Consider the following 20061-nt stretch of genomic DNA (forward strand, 5'->3'; position numbering starts at 1 on the left):
ATTTCCCAGAGGTGCATTGCATGGCCTATAAGTCTCCTTTCACTTGTATGTCAAACTATTACATGTGAGTCTCTCTCCCCGCCTTGGGATGTGCTCAATGATGGATATGTTTGTAATATATTATTTTTCTTTAAGATGTCTTGACAAAACATATCTGTCTCAAATACTATGAAAAAGCCTGTCTGAGGTGGAATCGTGCTAGAGCCCTGACTGATTTCCTTGCTATTGCGGCTCTTTACAGAACCATAGGGCCAATACGCATGTTACAATATTGTCAAGTTTTGGTCCCATTATTTTCCCCATAAGGCTACTTTCACACATCAGGTTTTTTGCATCAGGCGCAATCCGGCGAGTGTTGGAAAAACAGGATCCGGCGCAGATTGTGAAAAACTGATGCGACGGATCCAGCTAGCATATCTAGATTATTGGATTTAAAAAAAAAAAATGTTGGAGAATGCTCAGTTTAAAAAAATGGAATTTGTCATTTTCCGGATCCAGCACCTTCCGGCTCCCATAGACTTCCATTCTAGCAAACAGCCGGAAGCGCCGGATCCAGCGCTTCCGGCTTTTTCGCCGGAGACAAAACATTTCCAGAAACAGACGATTTTTCCAGAAACCGTAAACTGAGATTTGCCTTATGCAGCGAAAAACGGATGAAACGCAATGTCATCCGGCGCAATCCAGCACTAATGCAAGTCTATGGGAAAAAAACTATCCAGCGGCAACATTCGCCAGATCCGTTTTTTTTTTTTAAATTTAGCCTGACGGCGAAAACCTGATGTCTGAAAGTAGCCTAAGTCAATGGAATTTTAAAGCACCACTAGAGCTTTTTTTTTTCAGCACTGGAGTGACGTTTTAAACACAAGTTCACTGCTCACGGTCATATACACTCCGGCGTCTTCATGGAGTGACGTTGGGAAAGGATGAAGGTGGCCGGAGGTAAGCATAAGACGGGGGTCAGGGGAATTACATTTATAGCACCACTCCAGGGGTGCAATAAGAAAAACACTGGAGTGGTGCTTTTAGTAATATGCAGCCTCTTATCTTCCCCCTTGTGTATCCTTTTAAGAAGCATTTGGGGCATTTCTAATTGTCAACTAACAGTGGATGGACAATAAGAATATTTCAAGTACATTAACCCCTTTCTGCCCCAGTTAATTTTAGTTTTTGCACCTTTTTTTGTTCCTCCCTGTCTTGCAAGAGAGGTGTTGTAAAATTGTGAAAAAAAAATATTGGTGGTGACATTTTATTTATTTTTTATTAATTTGGGTTTTATTTATTACTAGATGGTGGCCCGATTCGAACGCATTGGGTATTCTAGAGTATGCTATTGCCCAGCCACGTAGTATATTGCCCAGCCACATAGTAGTATATTGCCCAGTCACATAGGATATTGCCCAGCCACATAGGATATTGCCCAGCCACGTAGTATAGTGCCCAGCCACATAGGATATTGCCCAGCCACATAGGATATTGCCCAGCCACATAGTATAGTGCCCAGCCACATAGGATATTGCCCAGCCACATAGTATAGTGCCCAGCCACATAAAATAGTTCCCAGCCACATAGTATACTGCCCAGCCACGTAGTATACTGCCCAGCCACGTAGTATATTGGCCAGCCACATAGTATACTGCCCAGTCACGAAGTATACTGCCCAGTCACGTAGTATACTGCCCAGCCACGTAGTATATTGGCCAGCCACATAGTATACTGCCCAGTCACGTAGTATATTGGCCAGCCACATAGTATATTGCCCAGCCACGTAGTATATTGGCCAGCCACATAGTATACTGCCCAGCCACGTAGTATATTGGCCAGCCACATAGTATACTGCCCAGTCACGTAGTATATTGGCCAACCACATAGTATACTGCCCAGTCACGTAGTATATTGGCCAACCACATAGTATACTGCCCAGTCACGTAGTATATTGGCCAGCCACATAGTATATTGCCCAGCCACGTAGTATATTGGCCAGCCACATAGTATACTGCCCAGTCACGTAGTATATTGGCCAACCACGTAGTATACTGCCCAGTCACGTAGTATATTGGCCAGCCACATAGTATACTGCCCAGTCACGTAGTATATTGGCCAACCACATAGTATACTGCCCAGTCACGTCGTATATTGGCCAGCCACATAGTATATTGCCCAGCCACGTAGTATATTGGCCAGCCACATAGTATACTGCCCAGTCACGTAGTATATTGCCCAGCCACGTAGTATGCATCATATCCCTGTTAAAAAAAGAAAATAAAAAATAGTTATATACTCACCTTCCGGAGCCTCAGGATTGAAGCAGCAGGTTACCAATGCTCGTCGCGCGCTCCGGTCTGAAGATTGCATTGCGGTCTCGCGAGATGACGTAGCGGTCTCGCGAGACCGCACGTCATCATCTCGCGAGATCGCAGCATGGACCGGTTACCGGAGTGTCGCGAGCAGGGAAGGCCTGTTGTGGATCCGAGGGGCCGACGGACGGTGAGTATATAACGATTTTTTTGATTATAATTTTTAACATTAGATATTTTTACTATTGACGCCGCATAGGCTGCATCAATAGTAAAACGTTGGTCACAGGGTTAATAGCAGCGTTACCCGACCGCGGCATAACGCGGTCGGTTAATGCTGCCATTAACCCTGTGTGAGCGCTGACTGGAGGGGAGTACGGAGCGGGCACTGACTGCGGGGAGGAAGGAGCGGCCATTTTCTTCCGGACTGTGCCCGTTGCTGATTGGTCGCGGCAGCCATGACAGGCAGCTGGCGAGACCAATCAGCAAATGAATAACCGTGACAGACAGAAGGACAGACAGACGGAAGTGACCCTTAGACAATTATATAGTAGATGCTTTTCTTATATAGCGCTATCTTATTCCACAGCGCTTTACAGACATTATCATCACTGTCCCCATCAGGGACTCAGTATGTCTTTGGAGTGTGGGAGGAAACCGTGAACCTGGAGGAAACCCACGATACATGGGAAGAACATACAAACTCCTTGCAGACGATGTCCTTGGTGGGATTGTGTCTCTGTTTCTTGCGACCAGTAATTTATTTAAAATTTCTGAGGGCTTGTTTTTTTTTTGTTTTTTTTTATTTGGTGAGCTTTAGTTTTTATTGATGCCATTTTTGGGTTTCTTTTTATTGAGATTTTTTTTGGAGAGTTTTTTTTTTATTTATTTTCTATATGGTGTTTATACCACATTGGTTAAATAACTTTATATTTTAATATAATAGAAATAGCGAATATTCCAAATATGTTTAATCTCTTTTAATGGGGGGGGGGGTGATGACTCACTTTTTTTTTTATATATATTTTTGAAAACTTTATTTAATTAGTCCCTTTAGGAGATTTTAACCTGCAATTGCTCGTTATGTATACACCAGTACAACATATACGGTAGATTTCAGGAAGGGGTAAAAAAAATGTGTTGCATGATGGAGACAGACAGGAGGGCACCTGTGCATGAACATTATATGGGCCAATAACTCCTCAGAATTCAAAAGTCTGCAAAAAAAAAAAAAAAGGAAAAAAATCTTTTTTTTTTATTTGATTTTTGGATCTAACGTTCCCAAGCAAATCAATGGGCCCACGAAAAAAAAAATCTGACAATTTAGTGAAAGAAAAAAACATTTTTTAAAACTGTCCTACCTATCTTAGTCAATGGTTACGCCGCCGTAGTATACGCCTGAATACGGTGTTTGTAATTCCGGTGAATCCGTCCGGCAGCACGCACCGTATCACTGTGGGCCAAGCATAAGCGGTCAGCCCATGAAAAATGCATGATCGGTCCGAGTCCCACTGGTCACTAGAACCGGGGTGCCGGAGCAGATAGCAGCCTGGCTGGTCCGTACGCAGACCCTGTACCTCGGATGTGTAAGACCAATGAGTAAAAAGATGATCGAAAAAATAAAACTCCGTTATGAAAAAGTTGTTCCCGGGGCGCCCGATGCTGATTATGGGGCACCTGGAACGCTTATATGTAAAAATAAGCAGCATTGTGTGATTTATGTGGAGGCACTACAAGTCCCAGCATGACCAAATCTCTATATGTGCCTGAAGAAGGAGCCACTGTGCTCTGAAAGCTTGCAAACATATTATTTTCTGGTTAGCCAATAAAGGTATCACTCCTAGAATACTTCTGTCATTATTGGGCAGAAACGTATTCACATCGATTTTTCTGGCTAACACGGTACCACAATAGTTATTGTACATCAGTACTATACTAGTAAATTGTGTAAATGTCACTTAGGAAAGACACTACAACTCCCAACATAGCATTTCCACAATGTGTACAACACTATAATAATGTCTCTGGCGCCCTGTGAAGACCATTATACAGCGCCGCTCCGGGCGCCATTATGTGTGCGCTCGGCAGATACAAGTTAATGGACCCGTGGTCTACGGGAAAATGGCGGCCGCCGGCTACTGCATCGAGGACACACCCGGAGCGCTGAAGTTATACGTCTTGTGCTCTAGTTACCAGCACTGCTGCTTGTTATTGTGGATTTTCCCAATTCTCCACCCCTTGTCCCTGCAGAAGAGCCGAGCACTGGGAGCAGCCGGGGATGGGGCTGTGTCTGCCATGTCTGGGGGGCGCTGCAGACGATGTGGTGGAGACCCCTGACCCTGTGAGTAGTGTACCCCTTCCAGGGTGTGGGCACAACAGCAGGAAACTGGGCACTAGGCAGCTGTATAGGAAAAGATCTCTAGTCTCTGCAGGAAGGAGTCAGGCGGTGGTCGTGTTCTGCAAATTTATCACATTTTTTTATTATTTTAATTGTGCATTGATTTTATCTAGAATTTTTTTTGCATTTTTTTGTTTTTTTACTTTTTTTTCTTTTTTTGCACCAGTTTCTTACTTCTTGCGCTTCTCTCAGGTCTGTGGGGCTGGACACAACATCCTATATTTTGGGCATAATGGGCATGAAAATGGCGGCTGAACCATGCGACTCTGGCTCATACGGGGGCGAAGATCCCGCACCTCTGGCGACTCCATATTTCTGTGTCTTTTTTATATTTTTGAGTAAAAAAAAAAGTTAGTTTGTGATATCCATAACTCTTTCATATTTCTGTTGACAGAGCCTTGTTCTTTATAGATTTTCTGATTACCATTTTGTGGCATGTATGTATATGTGTATATATATATATATATATATATATATATATATATATATATAATGTATATGTATTTCTTTTTGATTGCTTTTTAATACACTTTTTGAGAGAGTGCTGTGACCAAAAATACCAAATTTGTGCATTTTTCTTTTGGTGTTTACGGCACAGGAAAACTAATTTTATATTTTTCATTGTATCTTTACAGACGATTCCAAATATTTGTTATTTATTTTTGCACTGGGAATAGTGTGACTGAAACTTTGCTGTATATATATATATATATATATATATATATATATATATATCCCTCAAAAAACAAAACCCCTGTTTTTTTTAAAAAAATATTTTTTAGTGGCCGTTGGACTCTTGAAGCTGCGAATATTCGAACACTTGTTCTGTGTGCTGTAATATTTGTGTGTATAGTGATAATCTCGGTCTCCCATGAAGCTCGGCCTGTGATTTGGCTTTGCGGGAGGACCAAGATGGCTGCCACGGAGGCGTTGAGAAGGGCCCTGGTTGCCATGGTAACCCATTGGCACCTCAGGATCGTGTTGCGCTGGGGCCAGTAGGAGCCCGAATCTCTGGGCATCACACTGGGTCGGGTAATAGATGTTTACAGATGAGATGAGGCCGATGTGTAGGTGTCTATTGGTCGGGGGGGTCGTTGTTCTTGTTGCCTAGTTACAGGCAGAAGATGGCGAAAGCTGCTTCATCCTGCTATCATCACTGAGGCCAATCTATAATAAATAGACCTGCGATCACTTGTAAAACACCCTGCAATAATGTAATGATATATACCATACACATTCTGTACAAACACAAGGACCCTCCGTGGCTCCATCCGATACTTCTATTCATATCTATGGAAGTCACTGGAGCAAAGGAAAAAAAATGTCAGTACCTTCCTGTAAAGAGGAAGAAACACAAGTCACCATGGATATAATGTAGGCGGGGTACGGCACTGTCCTGGTACGTGGAGTGCGGCACTGTCCTGGTACACGGAGGGTGCGGCGCTGTCCTGGTACACGGAGGGTGCGGCTCTGTCCTGGTACACGGAGGGTGCGGCGCTGTCCTGGTACACGGAGGGTGCGGCGCTGTCCTGGTACACGGAGGGTGCGGCGCTGTCCTGGTACACGGAGGGTGCGGCTCTGTCCTGGTACACGGAGGGTGCGGCTCTGTCCTGGTACACGGAGGGTGCGGCGCTGTCCTGGTACACGGAGGGTGCGGCGCTGTCCTGGTACATGGGGGCATTGTTATACTCTCCTCTTGTCTCTTATTATGTAAGTGATAGTAATAAAATACACTTTTTTTTTTTTAATATGCAGGACCTGAAAAGACGGCAATTGGCAGAAGCCGCGGAGAAAAGACAGATGGAAGTAAGAAACCTTCCTGCTAAACTGGTGTCTGAGCGACTAATATTAATGAGCAATCTCTAGGATAGGACTCCAACATCAGATCAGAGGGCGTCTGACAACCAGCACCACCATGATCAGCTGCTACCTACTCATGTTAGAGGACTTACACTAGACTAATATGTCCTGTTCTGTATAGAAGACTTTTCAGCAGTCTCATTATTATCACATACAGGAGTATGACTGATAACACCTCTGTATACAGTAGATAACACAGGATCCACCATTCACAATAGCTGATATCACAGCTCACCTCCTCCTCCTGTACAATGACTGATAACACCTCTGTATACAGTAAATAACACAGTATCCACCATTCACAATAGGTGATGTCACAGCTCACCTCCTCCTCCTGTACAATGACTGATAACACCTCTATATACAGTAGATAACACAGAATCCACCATTCACAATAGGTGATATCACAGCTCACCTCCTCCCTCTTGTACAATGACTGATAACTGATAACACCTCTATATACAGTAGATAACACAGAATCCACCATTCAGAATAGGTGATGTCACAGCTCACCTCCTCCTCCTGTACAATGACTGATAACACAGGATCCACCATTCACAATAGGTGATGTCATAGCTCACCTCCTCCTTCTGTACAATGACTGATAACACCTCTATATACAGTAGATAACACAGAATCCACCATTCACAATAGGTGATATCACAGCTCACCTCCTCCCTCCTGTACAATGAATGATAACACCTCTATATACAGTAGATAACACAGAATCCACCATTCAGAATAGGTGATGTCACAGCTCACCTCCTCCTGTACAATGCCTGATAACACAGGATCCACCATTCAAAATAGGTGATATCACAGCTCACCTCCTCCCTCCTGTACAATGACTGATAACACCTCTATATACAGTAGATAACACAGAATCCACCATTCACAATAGGTGATGTCACAGCTCACCTTCTCCTCCTGTACAATGACTGATAACACAGGATCCACCATTCACAATAGGTGATGTCACAGCTCACCACCTCCTCTTGTACAATGACTGATAACACTTCTATATACAGTAGATAACACAGGATCCATCATTCACAATAGGTGATATCACAGCTCATCTCTCCCTGTACAATGACTGATAACACCTCTATATACAGTAGATAACACAGGATCCACCATTCACAATAGGTGATGTCACAGCTCACCTCCTCCTCCTGTACAATGACTGATAACACCTCTAAATACAGTAGATTAACACAGGATCCACCATTCACAATAGGTGATGTCACAGCTTACCTCCTCCTCCTGTACAATGACTGATAACACCTCTATATACAGTAGATAACACAGAATCCACCATTCACAATAGGTGATATCACAGCTCACCTCCTCCCTCCTGTACAATGACTGATAACACCTCTATATACAGTAGATAACACAGAATCCACCATTCAGAATAGGTGATGTCACAGCTCACCTCCTCCTGTACAATGACTGATAACACAGGATCCACCATTCACAATAGGTGATGTCACAGCTCACCTCCTCCTTCTGTACAATGACTGATAACACCTCTATATACAGTAGATAACACAGAATCCACCATTCACAATAGGTGATATCACAGCTCACCTCCTCCCTCCTGTACAATGACTGATAACACAGGATCCACCATTCACAATAGGTGATGTCACAGCTCACCTCCTCCTTCTGTACAATGACTGATAACACCTCTATATACAGTAGATAACACAGAATCCACCATTCAGAATAGGTGATGTCACAGCTCACCTCCTCCTGTACAATGCCTGATAACACAGGATCCACCATTCACAATAGTTGATATCACAGCTCACCTCCTCCCTCCTGTACAATGACTGATAACACCTCTATATACAGTAGATAACACAGAATCCACCATTCACAATAGGTGATGTCACAGCTCACCTTCTCCTGTACAATGACTGATAACACAGGATCCACCATTCACAATAGGTGATGTCACAGCTCACCACCTCCTCTTGTACAATGACTGATAACACTTCTATATACAGTAGATAACACAGGATCCATCATTCACAATAGGTGATATCACAGCTCATCTCTCCCTGTACAATGACTGATAACACCTCTATATACAGTAGATAACACAGAATCCACCATTCAGAATAGGTGATGTCACAGCTCACCTCCTCCTCCTGTACAATGACTGATAACACAGGATCCACCATTCACAATAGGTGATGTCACAGCTCACCTCCTCCTTCTGTACAATGACTGATAACACCTCTATATACAGTAGATAACACAGAATCCACCATTCACAATAGGTGATATCACAGCTCACCTCCTCCCTCCTGTACAATGACTGATAACACAGGATCCACCATTCACAATAGGTGATGTCACAGCTCACCTCCTCCTTCTGTACAATGACTGATAACACCTCTATATACAGTAGATAACACAGAATCCACCATTCACAATAGGTGATATCACAGCTCACCTCCTCCCTCCTGTACAATGACTGATAACACAGGATCCACCATTCACAATAGGTGATGTCACAGCTCACCTCCTCCTTCTGTACAATGACTGATAACACCTCTATATACAGTAGATAACACAGAATCCACCATTCAGAATAGTTGATGTCACAGCTCACCTCCTCCTGTACAATGCCTGATAACACAGGATCCACCATTCACAATAGTTGATATCACAGCTCACCTCCTCCCTCCTGTACAATGACTGATAACACCTCTATATACAGTAGATAACACAGAATCCACCATTCACAATAGGTGATGTCACAGCTCACCTTCTCCTCCTGTACAATGACTGATAACACAGGATCCACCATTCACAATACGTGATGTCACAGTTCACCACCTCCTCTTGTACAATGACTGATAACACTTCTATATACAGTAGATAACACAGGATCCATCATTCACAATAGGTGATATCACAGCTCATCTCTCCCTGTACAATGACTGATAACACCTCTATATACAGTAGATAACACAGGATCCATCATTCACAATAGGTGATGTTACAGCTCACCTCCTCCTCCTCCTGTACAATGACTGATAACACCTCTATATACAGTATATAACACAGGATCCACCATTCACAATAGGTGATGTCACAGCTCACCTCCTCCTCCTGTACAATGACTGATAACACCTCTATATACAGTAGATAACACAGGATCCACCATTCACAATAGGTGATGTCACAGCTCACCTCCTCCTTCTGTACAATGACTGATAACACCTCTATATACAGTAGATAACACAGGATCCACCATTCACAATAGGTGATGTCACAGCTCACCTCCTCCTCCTGTACAATGACTGATAACACCTCTATATACAGTAGATAACACAGGATCCATCATACACAATAGGTGATGTCACAGCTCACCTCCGCCTCCTCCCTTTCCTTCACAATCCTCCCGCAAATGATATATATATACTGCAGCCACTGTGGCTCTGGCTGATCATGTGTCTTCTCTTAGTAATACGGGATGGGGGGTAGAATCTGACAACAGTTTTTCCTATTTACTTTGGTTGTCGGTAGGGTGTCAGAACCCCCCCACCCCCCCGCCGCCCTTCATATATTGTACATTGCAAAGATTTTGTACACGTGCTTACAAGTTTAACCCTTCGCTAACTCTGTCTTCTGCGTAGGCTGCGTCTCGGGGAATTAAGAATCCGACATCAGTGGATCAAAAGAAAAAGAAGAAGGAAGAAGTTGACAATATGATGGCCAATTCGGCCCCCGCTGGTGGTGCCGGTGGGGGGCTTCGGGTAGGTTGAGCGACCCTGTATTTGGATGGTTGTGTCTGGGGGTCCGGTTGGATCCTTCCTCTACCATCCATGATAAACAATTTCCCACCCGAGAAATGGGCTCAACTTCTCAGCGTCCGTCCATGATGGGAGTCGCATTCCAAATAGGAACCTTTTGTTTATTTTTGATTTCTTGGTCCGAGGAGGTCGCTTTGTAGAAGAAGGTTGTGATGTAGCCCCCGGTGTAAATGAATATTCTCGGCTCGTCATTAGTCTGTTTGCTGTGTAAATAGCACATGGGGGTAGAGTCATATTTCCAGTACGACTGGTTGTAATCAACATACGTATTGGAAAATGATCTTTAGAGGGAAGGAAAAAAAGTTGGTACAAAATTCCGAAAAATAAATAATTTTGGCGCATCAATTACATGATTCTAATGGACATAGCAGCACAGAGTATTTCAGGATCCAAGTGTGGTGGTGATCTTTTTGTCCACTCTTGTGATAATATTAGCCAGGACATGGCTGTACCTGATGAGGGTAGTGACGGGTTACAGAGCTGAAGGATAAGCGGCGTCCTCCTGCAGCACAGAGTATTTGTAGGAGAACAGCATCTAACTGCATACGTGATTTGCTAAGATAAATAAATAAAAAAATCCCCAAAAAGATTTTGTCCACGCTTTGTAATACCGCAAAATCATGGCACTTTACCAACCATGAAATTTTTTTTTTCCTCCGCTGGCCGTCATTTCTTGCTGCTGACACAAGGTGGCGCTGGAGACTTATCTGAGCAGATTTGGAATCTCGTGACTCGTCGGGTGAGATGAGCGACCTTTTGTGCGCCGTCCTTGTGCCGCGGATGTTTGTAGGATGGATTTTATAGCTTATATTCTTCAGGGACAGCACTGTTGTCTGAAAGCAGCAGGATTCGCCTGCGCTGACGATTGCGCTGCTTTTCAGACACCTGGAGTTCTCATCAGCTGGTGCCACCTTGGCCGCTTTACCCTGATTAGCTGTGTGTGGCATTATATATGTGATATAGTCTAATATTACACATCAGATGCGAGGGAACTAATTAGTCAAGGCCAGGTTTCACCTAGGATTTCAGCCATTTGTGCAGTTTATCGCTGCTGATGTCACTACTGCGTCCTGCTGGTTTATCCTCAGCTGCAGTGCATTGTGGGAGATGTAGTTTTTAGTCATGGAGAGTATTGGATGCAAATCACTAAGTGCCTCAATGTGCACATACATATCTGGTTAGGATGTAGATATTGATCGGCATCATGGCGTATGTCAGGTGGCACAGTTACTTTACATTAAAGCTATGTGCACACGTTGCGGATTTTTCGCGGTTTTTTCGCTATAAAAACGCACAAAAAACACATACATTATGCATCCCATCATTTGAGAATGTATTCCGCAATTTTTGTGCACATCTCTGTAAAAAACACAGCATGTTCATTAATTTTGTGGGTTTTTTGTGTTTTTCCCGTTATTTAATGCATTGGGAAGCTCCGAAGAAAAACACATCAATAACGCGAAAAAAACGCATGCGGATTTCTTGCAGAAAATGTCCGGTTTTGCTCAGGAAATTTCTGCAAGAAATCCTGAACATGTGCACATAGCCTAAAGGATTTTTTTTTACCCCCCAGAAAAAGTGCTTTTCTGTTGCAAAACTCTTATTATAGCGTTCTCCTTCTTATTTAAAGAAGATAAGCTGCATTACTGGTCACATCCTAGAGTGGCGCTGTGTCTTTCTTTTCACAGCTTTTCCTTTCTATTCATAGATACACTGGACAGAGTATGTCCTCCTCATTGATTTCAGGTTGTACATTCGACCTCATTGCCTCCCGGTGGATAATATGCGGCCCCGTGTATATATATATATATATATATATATATATATATATTATATAATATTTTAAATATATATATATATATATATATATATTAATTTTATATATATTAATTTTATTTATATACCGTATATACTCGAGTATAAGCCGACCCGAGTATAAGCCGACCCCCCCTAATTTTGCCACAAAAAACTGGGAAAACTTATTGACTCGAGTATAAGCCTAGGGTGGAAAATGCAGCAGCTACCGGTGAATTTCAAAAATAAAAATAGATGCTCCATACCATTCATTATTGCCCCATAGATGCTCCATATAAAGCTGTGCCATATATAATGCTCCATACCATTGATTATTGCCCCATATATTATCCATATATAGCTGTGCCATATAGAATGCTCTGCACCGTTCATTATGGCCCCATAGATGCTCCATATAAAGCTGTGCCATATATATAATGCTCTGCACCGTTCATTATGGCCCCATAGATGCTCCATATAAAGCTGTGCCACATATATAATGCTCTGCACCGTTCATTATGGCCCCATAGATGCTCCATATAAAGCTGTGCCACATATATAATGCTCTGCACCGTTCATTATGGCCCCATAGATGCTCCATATAAAGCTGTGCCACATATATAATGCTCTGCACCGTTCATTATGGCCCCATAGATGCTCCATATAAAGCTGTGCCACATATATAATGCTCTGCACCGTTCATTATGGCCCCATAGATGCTCCTTATAAAGCTGTGCCATATATGCTCTGCACCGTTCAGTTTGGCCCCATAGATGCTCATTATAAATCTGTTCATCTGTTCCCTATATGCTCTGCAGCGTTCATTATGGCCCTATAGATGCTCCTTATATAGCTGTGCCCTATATGCTCTGCAGCGTTCAGTTTGGCCCCATAGATGCTCATTATAAATCTGTTCATCTGTTCCCTATATGCTCTGCAGCGTTCATTATGGCCCTATAGATGCTCCTTATATAGCTGTGCCCTATATGCTCTGCAGCGTTCAGTTTGGCCCCATAGATGCTCATTATAAAGCTGCCCCATATGGAATGCTCTGCAGCGTTCAGTTTGGCCCCATAGATGCTCATTATAAATCTGTTCCCTATATGCTCTGCAGCGTTCATTATGGCCCTATAGATGCTCCTTATATAGCTGTGCCCTATATGCTCTGCAGCGTTCAGTTTGGCCCCATAGATGCTCATTATAAATCTGTTCCCTATATGCTCTGCACCGTTCAGTTTGGCCCCATAGATGCTCCATATAAAGCTGTGCCCTATATGCTCTGCACCGTTCAGGTTGGCCCCATAGATGCTCCTTATAAAGCTGCCCCATATGGAATGCTCTGCACCGTTCAGTTTGGCCCCATAGATGCTCCACATAAATCTGTGCCATATATAACGCTGCTGCTGCTGCAATAAAAAAAACAAAACACATACTCACCTCTCTTGCTTGCAGCTCCCCAGCATCCCGTCCCGGCGTCTCTCCGCACTGACTGTTCAGGCAGAGGGCGGCACGCACACTATATGCGTCATCGCGCCCTCTGACCTGCACAGTCAGTGCGGAGAGAGAGACGCCGGGAAGATGGAGCGGCGCCCGGCGTGTGGAATGTGGACAGGTAAATATGCGATACTTACCTGCTCCCGGCGTCCCGCTCCTTCCCCCGGACAGCTGGTCTCCGGGTGCCGCAGCCTCTTCCTCTATCAGCGGTCACCGGCACCGCTGATTAGAGAAATGACTATGCGGCTCCACCCCTATGGGAGTGGAGTCCATATTCATAAGTTTAATGAGCGGTCCCACGTGACCGCTGAAGAGCTGCGGCACCCGAAGACCGTGTGACGGGCAGGGGGAGCGTCAGGATCGCCGGGACTAGGTAAGTATGCCTCAGCGCCCTCTCCCCCGCACCCGCCAACCCTGCCACAGACCGTGACTCGAGTATAAGCCGAGAGGGGCACTTTCAGCCCAAAAATTTGGGCTGAAAATCTCGGCTTATACTCGAGTATATACGATATATATTAACTCTACATATATATATATATATATATATATATATATATATATATATATATATATATAATTTTTCCATGCTGCTGAATGACCTATATCTTGAGACATTTGATTCTGACATCGGTAGTCACTATCTATTTGCAGAACTTTTGACTCCATAACTGCAGAGTCCAGACCTCCTCTAGTAATAACATCAGCACAAACCCTACGCCCCCGCCAGGAGCTTCTTGGCAGCCGTACATCACCAAGCACAATGCCGAGCGTCGGATGGAGTGGTGTAAAGCTGCCACCCCTGGCGGAGTCATGTTCTGTACAGTGACGGATCACACTTCTGTCTGTTACCTGCAGAGGGGCGACACCACACTAATGACTATGGATGTGGCGGGGGGGCACTTACTTTTCTCTGTATTGTGTGTAGTGTTCTAGCAGGAGCAGACTTCGCTGCCTTATGTTCCTCCGGTGCAGCATATGATTGTGGTTTATCAGCAGAGTTTTCTGGTGTCTTACAGCCTCCATCTTTCTCCCCAGTGGCAGGTTGGCTAAGGCTTATCGAGGTGACGAAGACAACAGCCTGATGGCAGATACGATACATGGGAACCTTCCGTTGTCTGGCTTTTGCTATTTGCATTCGTGGATTGAGAAGAAATTGGCGCAGCCATGAGTTCTCGCCTGAGTCTTGCAATATTCGGTTTTGCTGTCGGTTAAAGTCGGCTGAGATCTGTTTCTAACACAATTCTCCATAATTCCGAGGGTTCAGACATGTTACATTGTATAGTGCATTGCAGAGCTATTCTTTACTATTTGTACAAAAGTTAAAATTTACAAATTTGCGGTTTCCTCTTTCTTATACCCTTCCCCCAAATCAGAGGCACTCTTATTGTCAGGGATGAAAGTATATCAACTCGCCAGCAAGTGGCAGCAGTGAGGCATGAGGCACGGAGGACCTTGTGTCCCAAGCTTGGGCTGGGGAACGATTCATCCTACAAGTGGCTGCTAACATGTCTGGGATAGGACTTTTGCATTGTATAGGGTTATCGATGGTCCGGGGACGATGTTCAGCTTTCATATTTATATAATTATATGTCGATTTTATTTAAATGGGATTAATTCTATTAAATTAACCTTTGGAAAAAAAAAAAAGTCGGACGATTCTTCATTATTTGTATTGTTTTTAAGCAGTTCCACAATTTGTGACACGGGTGAACATAATCTGAAAGACCATCGTAGCTCTATGTTTTTGTTTTTTTATTATTGTTTATTTACATCCTAAATTCAAAGTTAAGGAACTTTCTACCCAGTCTTCATTTAGAGCTTTCCACCATTTTGCTGTTGGTAAGTCTGTACGTCCTTTAGATGAGTGCATAAAAGATACAAATGTTCTTGACCGCTCTTTCTGCTCTCTCCTCCCTTCTCTCAGTGTTAGTGATTGCAGCAAGAAGTGAGGAAAAGGATTCTAACTAGATCTGTATTGGAGAGAGGGGGTAAAGTATCTTAAAGTTTTTCATGGAGGGCAGAGAAAACAGGTTATAGATAGGATAGAGAAGAAACAAGTGCAGGATAGAAGCTGTACTGATATGAGCTAATGTGTGTGGCTACACACAGATCTCACATCCAGCCTATATTACTGGGAGAGACACTCGCATAAGAGAAAAATCAGAATTTTTTTTTCCTGAAGTTTTGAATAATGACTGGTGGGGGAAAAAAAATTCACGTTACTTCTTTGAAGCGGCACCTTCAAACTAAGCACTGTCCAATCAAAAGGCTGCAAAAAAGCGCCTCCAAACTCTTTAGGAAAAGATAAACTCCCTAAAAAAAGGAGCATTAGTTGAAGCAATTTTCGCTTGAAAAACTAGGGGTTTTTATGAACATTTCAAACTTTGTGAGTAAAGCCTAAACAGTCAAAAAGGAGTGTTTTTATTTGTTGCTTATTTCCTAATGTCGAACCCATTAGCAGTTTGATTGGCAGGTGACAGATCGGCACATCTTCTGGGCCAATGGAGGCAGTAGCAGTGCCTCCCTCTTTCTTTTGTATAAACATTTGCACCCAACTAAATCATAATTTACGCCACAAAGGTAAGATCACCAATAATATCCCAGCTTTAATTTTGTAGCCAGGAAAAGGGGAAAAAAAACTAGTATTGGTTACTACAGGACACACACCTTGTATAAAGAATCAATAAGACTCAGGGGAATCTTTCAATTAAAAAAAAAAATCAAACTTTATCAAAATTAGTCACAAACAGAATCCGCTATAATACTGCCCAAAGCAATCCTGCGCATGAGTAGACAAAAATGTAGAAAATGGACAAAATATTATTGAAAATAAACACAAATAAGGATGTTTCCACTTCTCGGGCACCATTCTGGTTAATATTTATGCATAAAGGTACAGAATTATAAGAACACAGGGAGTAAATATCATGAATGTCAAGAATTTTCCCCCCATAACATAAAAAATCTACAGTAAATGAGTCCATGAGTTGTCCTCTTCTGTATGCTGCTTCGGTGTGTCTCCATGGTAACAGACTACAATCAAACTCTGTAGTCAGATCCTGCACATTCCGTAAGTTAAGAGGATATAGGGGACACATGGGGGCGGCAGGGTCAGACCAAAAAGTTAGAACAGTGTCCAGATTATGATCGTCTAAATGAGGCCTATTTGTAACGCGTCTATAAGTCCCGTCCTGCTTGCAAGTGTCTGGCATTATAACACCTGAATAAGTCCTTGGTCTGCAACCATGACCTTGCATTAATTGGCAAAGGATCTGCGCACACAAAGCGGTGAGATTTTTAGGCTATGTGCACACGTCAGGATTCTTTGCAGAAAATTCCTGACCAAAACCGGACTATTTCTTCACAAAATCCGCAAGCTTTTTTTGCGGATATTTCGCGTTTTTTTCCGGAGCTTCCCCAATTGAATAATATAGTGGCAAAAACGCAAAAAATCCGCAAAATGAACGTGCTGCGTTTTTTTCCGTGATGTGTTTTTTTTTGCGGAAAAAAAATGCAACGTGCACAAAAATTGCGGATTGCATTCTAACTATGGGATGCATAATGTATGCGGGGTTTTTTTGCGGTTTTATAGCAAAAAATCCGGAACGTGTGCACATAGCCTTAAACTTAATTATTTGTACTTTTTTTTAATGGATGCTTAGGAACGTTAAAAGATTTTATTTGCAAACATGGACAAGCCCTTTCAGAAATTGTCGTACTACATGTCATCGGGCAAATTGAGGAGTCTGTAGGTGATGCGAAGTGACGCCATCCAGCAGGCATGTATGCTGACCACTTAAAATGGAAATTCATTGCCTGACGGGGATGGAACGGAAGCTTTAGGTCCTCGACAGTAGCCCGGGCATTGGGCACTGCCCTAATACCCGGCCCATTGGTCAGTAACTATAATATCAACTGAGGGGTTGGATATAATCACCCGCACAATTCCATCCTATACTCACAAAAATCATATTTACAAAAAAAATAACTTTTTGGAGCTCATTCTCCGCTTTTTTTCCATAGAGAAGATAAGTCGCGGAGAAATAAATGGAACGTGCAGCTAATACTTGTATCACTCGCAGTAATCTATCCGAGCTCAGCATCTCCTATCGTGCATGAAAGGCTTCATTACCGGTGACCCTAAAGGCGAGGGGTGCACCTCGGGGCCTCACTTGATCTCCTTTTTGGATTTGTAATGGGCGGACACCACCAGATAGGTATCGGGGCTCATATCTTTGATGGTAGGAGACTTGTTCTGGATCGGTGAGGTTTTTCCATCCACGCGGGATATTTGCAGCATTCTGCAGGGGTCATGTTTGAGCAGATATCCGGCAAACGTCTCCCACCCTCCTCCGACGCGAACCATCACGTGTTTGTTGTGGAGCATCTGGAAAGAAACAAATGGATTAGAAAGGGCGTATTTTTTTTTCCACCATGGATACGTTTCTCGATCTGACGTATGAACTTTGTAGTCGGAGCCCATTTTAGTGGAGTCTGTCATGGAAATTGAGGAGTTGGAGGTTTGGCTTACCAACTCCACAGCCCAGGCAGGGCTGCAGAGTCGGAGTCATGGAGTCGGTGTCATGGAAATTGAGGAGGTGGAGTCGGAGCCCATTTTGGTGGAGTCAGTGTCATGGAAATTGAGGAGTCGGAGGTTTGGCTTACCAACTCCACAGCCCTGGCTGGGCTGCAGAGTCGGTGTCATGGAAATTGAGGAGTCGGAGTCGTGGAGTTGGAGCCCATTTTGGTGGAGTCGATGTCATGGAAATTGAGGAGTCGGAGGTTTGGCTTACCAACTCCACAGCCCTGGCAGGGCTGCAGAGTCAGAGTCGTGGAGTCGGTGTCATAGAAATTGAGGAGTCGGAGCCCATTTTGGTGGAGTCAATGTCATGGAAATTGAGTCGTCGGAGGTTTGGCTTACCAACTCCACAGCCCTGGCAGGGCTGCAGAGTCGGAGCCCATTTTGGTGGAGTCGATGTCATGGAAATTGAGGATCTGGAGTCGTGGAGTCGGAGCCCATTTTGGTGGAGTCGATGTCATGGAAATTGAGGAGTCGGAGGTTTGGCTTACCGACTCCACAGCCCTGGTATGGTGGACAGGCAATGATAACTGTCTTAAGTAAGTGGATGAAAAATGCAGAAGTGGTGACGTGTTTCTATTATACTTTTCCTCTGATTGTTCCGCTCCTGATTTTGGCAACTTAGATTAGGGAGAACTACATAATTGGTAGCCCAAAATTGGACATCTTTGCTGACCATCAGTTGGCCGGAGCCCTGTACACTTAAGGGCTTGTGCAGACAGCCCTATAACTCGGATAAGGGATAGCCGACGGATAGCACTCATCATTCCCATGTCCAAGGAAATAAATCTCAGCATGCACGATTGGCCTCTGAGAAGCAGATGACTCTCTCCAATTCATGTCTATGGGTTGGTGGAAAACATCGGACCTCACTCGGATATTTATAGACCTACTTAATGGAAAAGATGGAGAATTTTTTCTCTCCACTTCCCGAGAAAAATCGGATCAGACTCCTGATTAAATTCTCAGCAGCTTAATCGTTCGATACATGGACAGATCATAGATAGATTGATAAAATATGAGTGATAGATGTGAGAAGATAAATATTGACATATCAGATCGCTAGAGATGCATAATAGATCTCTGGAGATATATAGATGGATCTGAGAGATGATTTATAGATGCAAATGGACATTAGATATCACAAATATTAGCGAGATAGAAATGAAAGTGATCAGATAGAAAGATATGTAAATTAGATACATAGATATTAGATGAAGAGAGAGATATGAGATACTAATGAGATAGATAAATCAATAGATACAGTCATGACCGAAAGTGTTGGCAACTAGGGTTGAGCGACTTTCATTTTTTTAAGATCGACCGAAACACGAAACCCAATGCAAGTCAATGGGAAAAAATCCTCCTCCTCCCGAACGCGTCATACGAAACGCGACTTTGGCGCGAAGATCGCCGACCACATGGCCGATCCCACACTAGGGTCGGGTTTCATGAAACCCGACTTTGCCAAAAGTCGGCGACTTTTGAATTTGTCCGATCCGTTTCGCTCAACCCTACTGGCAACCTTGATATTGTTCCGGAAAAAGAAGTATTTCTCCCAGATATATATCCCAGTTACACATGTTATGTTATGCTCGTTTATTTCCTTTGTGTGTAACGGAGCAAAAAAAAAAAAAAAAAAGGCAAATTAGACAATTATACACAAAACCACCAAAATGGGCAGGACAAAAAACGTTGTGACCCCCAACTTAATATTTGGTTGCACACTAGTGATGAGCGAGTATAATAAATTACTCCGGTTTCCCCGAGCATGCTCAGGTGGTTTCCAAGTATTTTGGCATGCTCGGATAT

General features: G+C 43.4%; 2 protein-coding genes across 5 annotated transcripts in view; one reads left to right on the forward strand and one right to left on the reverse strand.

Moving 5' to 3' along the window:
• Positions 1 to 4494: 4494 nt before the first annotated feature.
• On the forward strand, positions 4495 to 15317 carry SVIP (small VCP interacting protein). Of its 2 annotated transcripts, none has more exons than XM_077287161.1 (4): positions 4495 to 4635; positions 6448 to 6498; positions 10206 to 10325; positions 14706 to 15317. In XM_077287161.1, the coding sequence occupies exons 1-4, from the start codon at positions 4573 to 4575 to the stop codon at positions 14718 to 14720; spliced, it is 249 nt and encodes an 82-aa protein (XP_077143276.1). In that variant the 5' UTR covers positions 4495 to 4572; the 3' UTR covers positions 14721 to 15317. The 2 variants fall into 2 exon arrangements, with proteins under 2 accessions (XP_077143276.1, XP_077143275.1); XM_077287160.1 differs by lacking the exon at positions 14706 to 15317 and adding an exon at positions 11072 to 11128 and having other exon boundaries at positions 4513 to 4635.
• A 1063-nt stretch (positions 15318 to 16380) lies between these two features.
• GAS2 (growth arrest specific 2) overlaps positions 16381 to 20061 on the reverse strand; it is a 127607-nt gene continuing 123926 nt past the window's right edge. For all 3 annotated transcript variants that reach the window (XM_077287158.1, XM_077287156.1, XM_077287157.1), the window contains exon 8: positions 16381 to 18057. In XM_077287158.1, the coding sequence (XP_077143273.1) occupies positions 17839 to 18057 (219 nt within the window). In that variant the 3' untranslated portion in view covers positions 16381 to 17838. The remainder of the gene's footprint in view (positions 18058 to 20061) is intronic.

Source organism: Ranitomeya variabilis, chromosome 2, assembly GCF_051348905.1.
Source record: "Ranitomeya variabilis isolate aRanVar5 chromosome 2, aRanVar5.hap1, whole genome shotgun sequence".
In the NCBI taxonomy this organism is placed as follows: Eukaryota; Metazoa; Chordata; class Amphibia; order Anura; family Dendrobatidae; genus Ranitomeya; species Ranitomeya variabilis.

What these genes read in the sequence shown, in the direction of transcription:
- SVIP (XM_077287160.1), top strand. Translation starts at nt 4,573, where the DNA reads ATGGGGCTGTGTCTGCCATGTCTGGGGGGCGCTGCAGACGATGTGGTG. An exon ending in TGGTGGAGACCCCTGACCCT is followed by an intron (nt 4,636 to 6,447) that starts GTGAGTAGTGTA and finishes TTTAATATGCAG; the next exon opens with GACCTGAAAAGACGGCAATT. An exon ending in CGGAGAAAAGACAGATGGAA is followed by an intron (nt 6,499 to 10,205) that starts GTAAGAAACCTT and finishes TCTTCTGCGTAG; the next exon opens with GCTGCGTCTCGGGGAATTAA.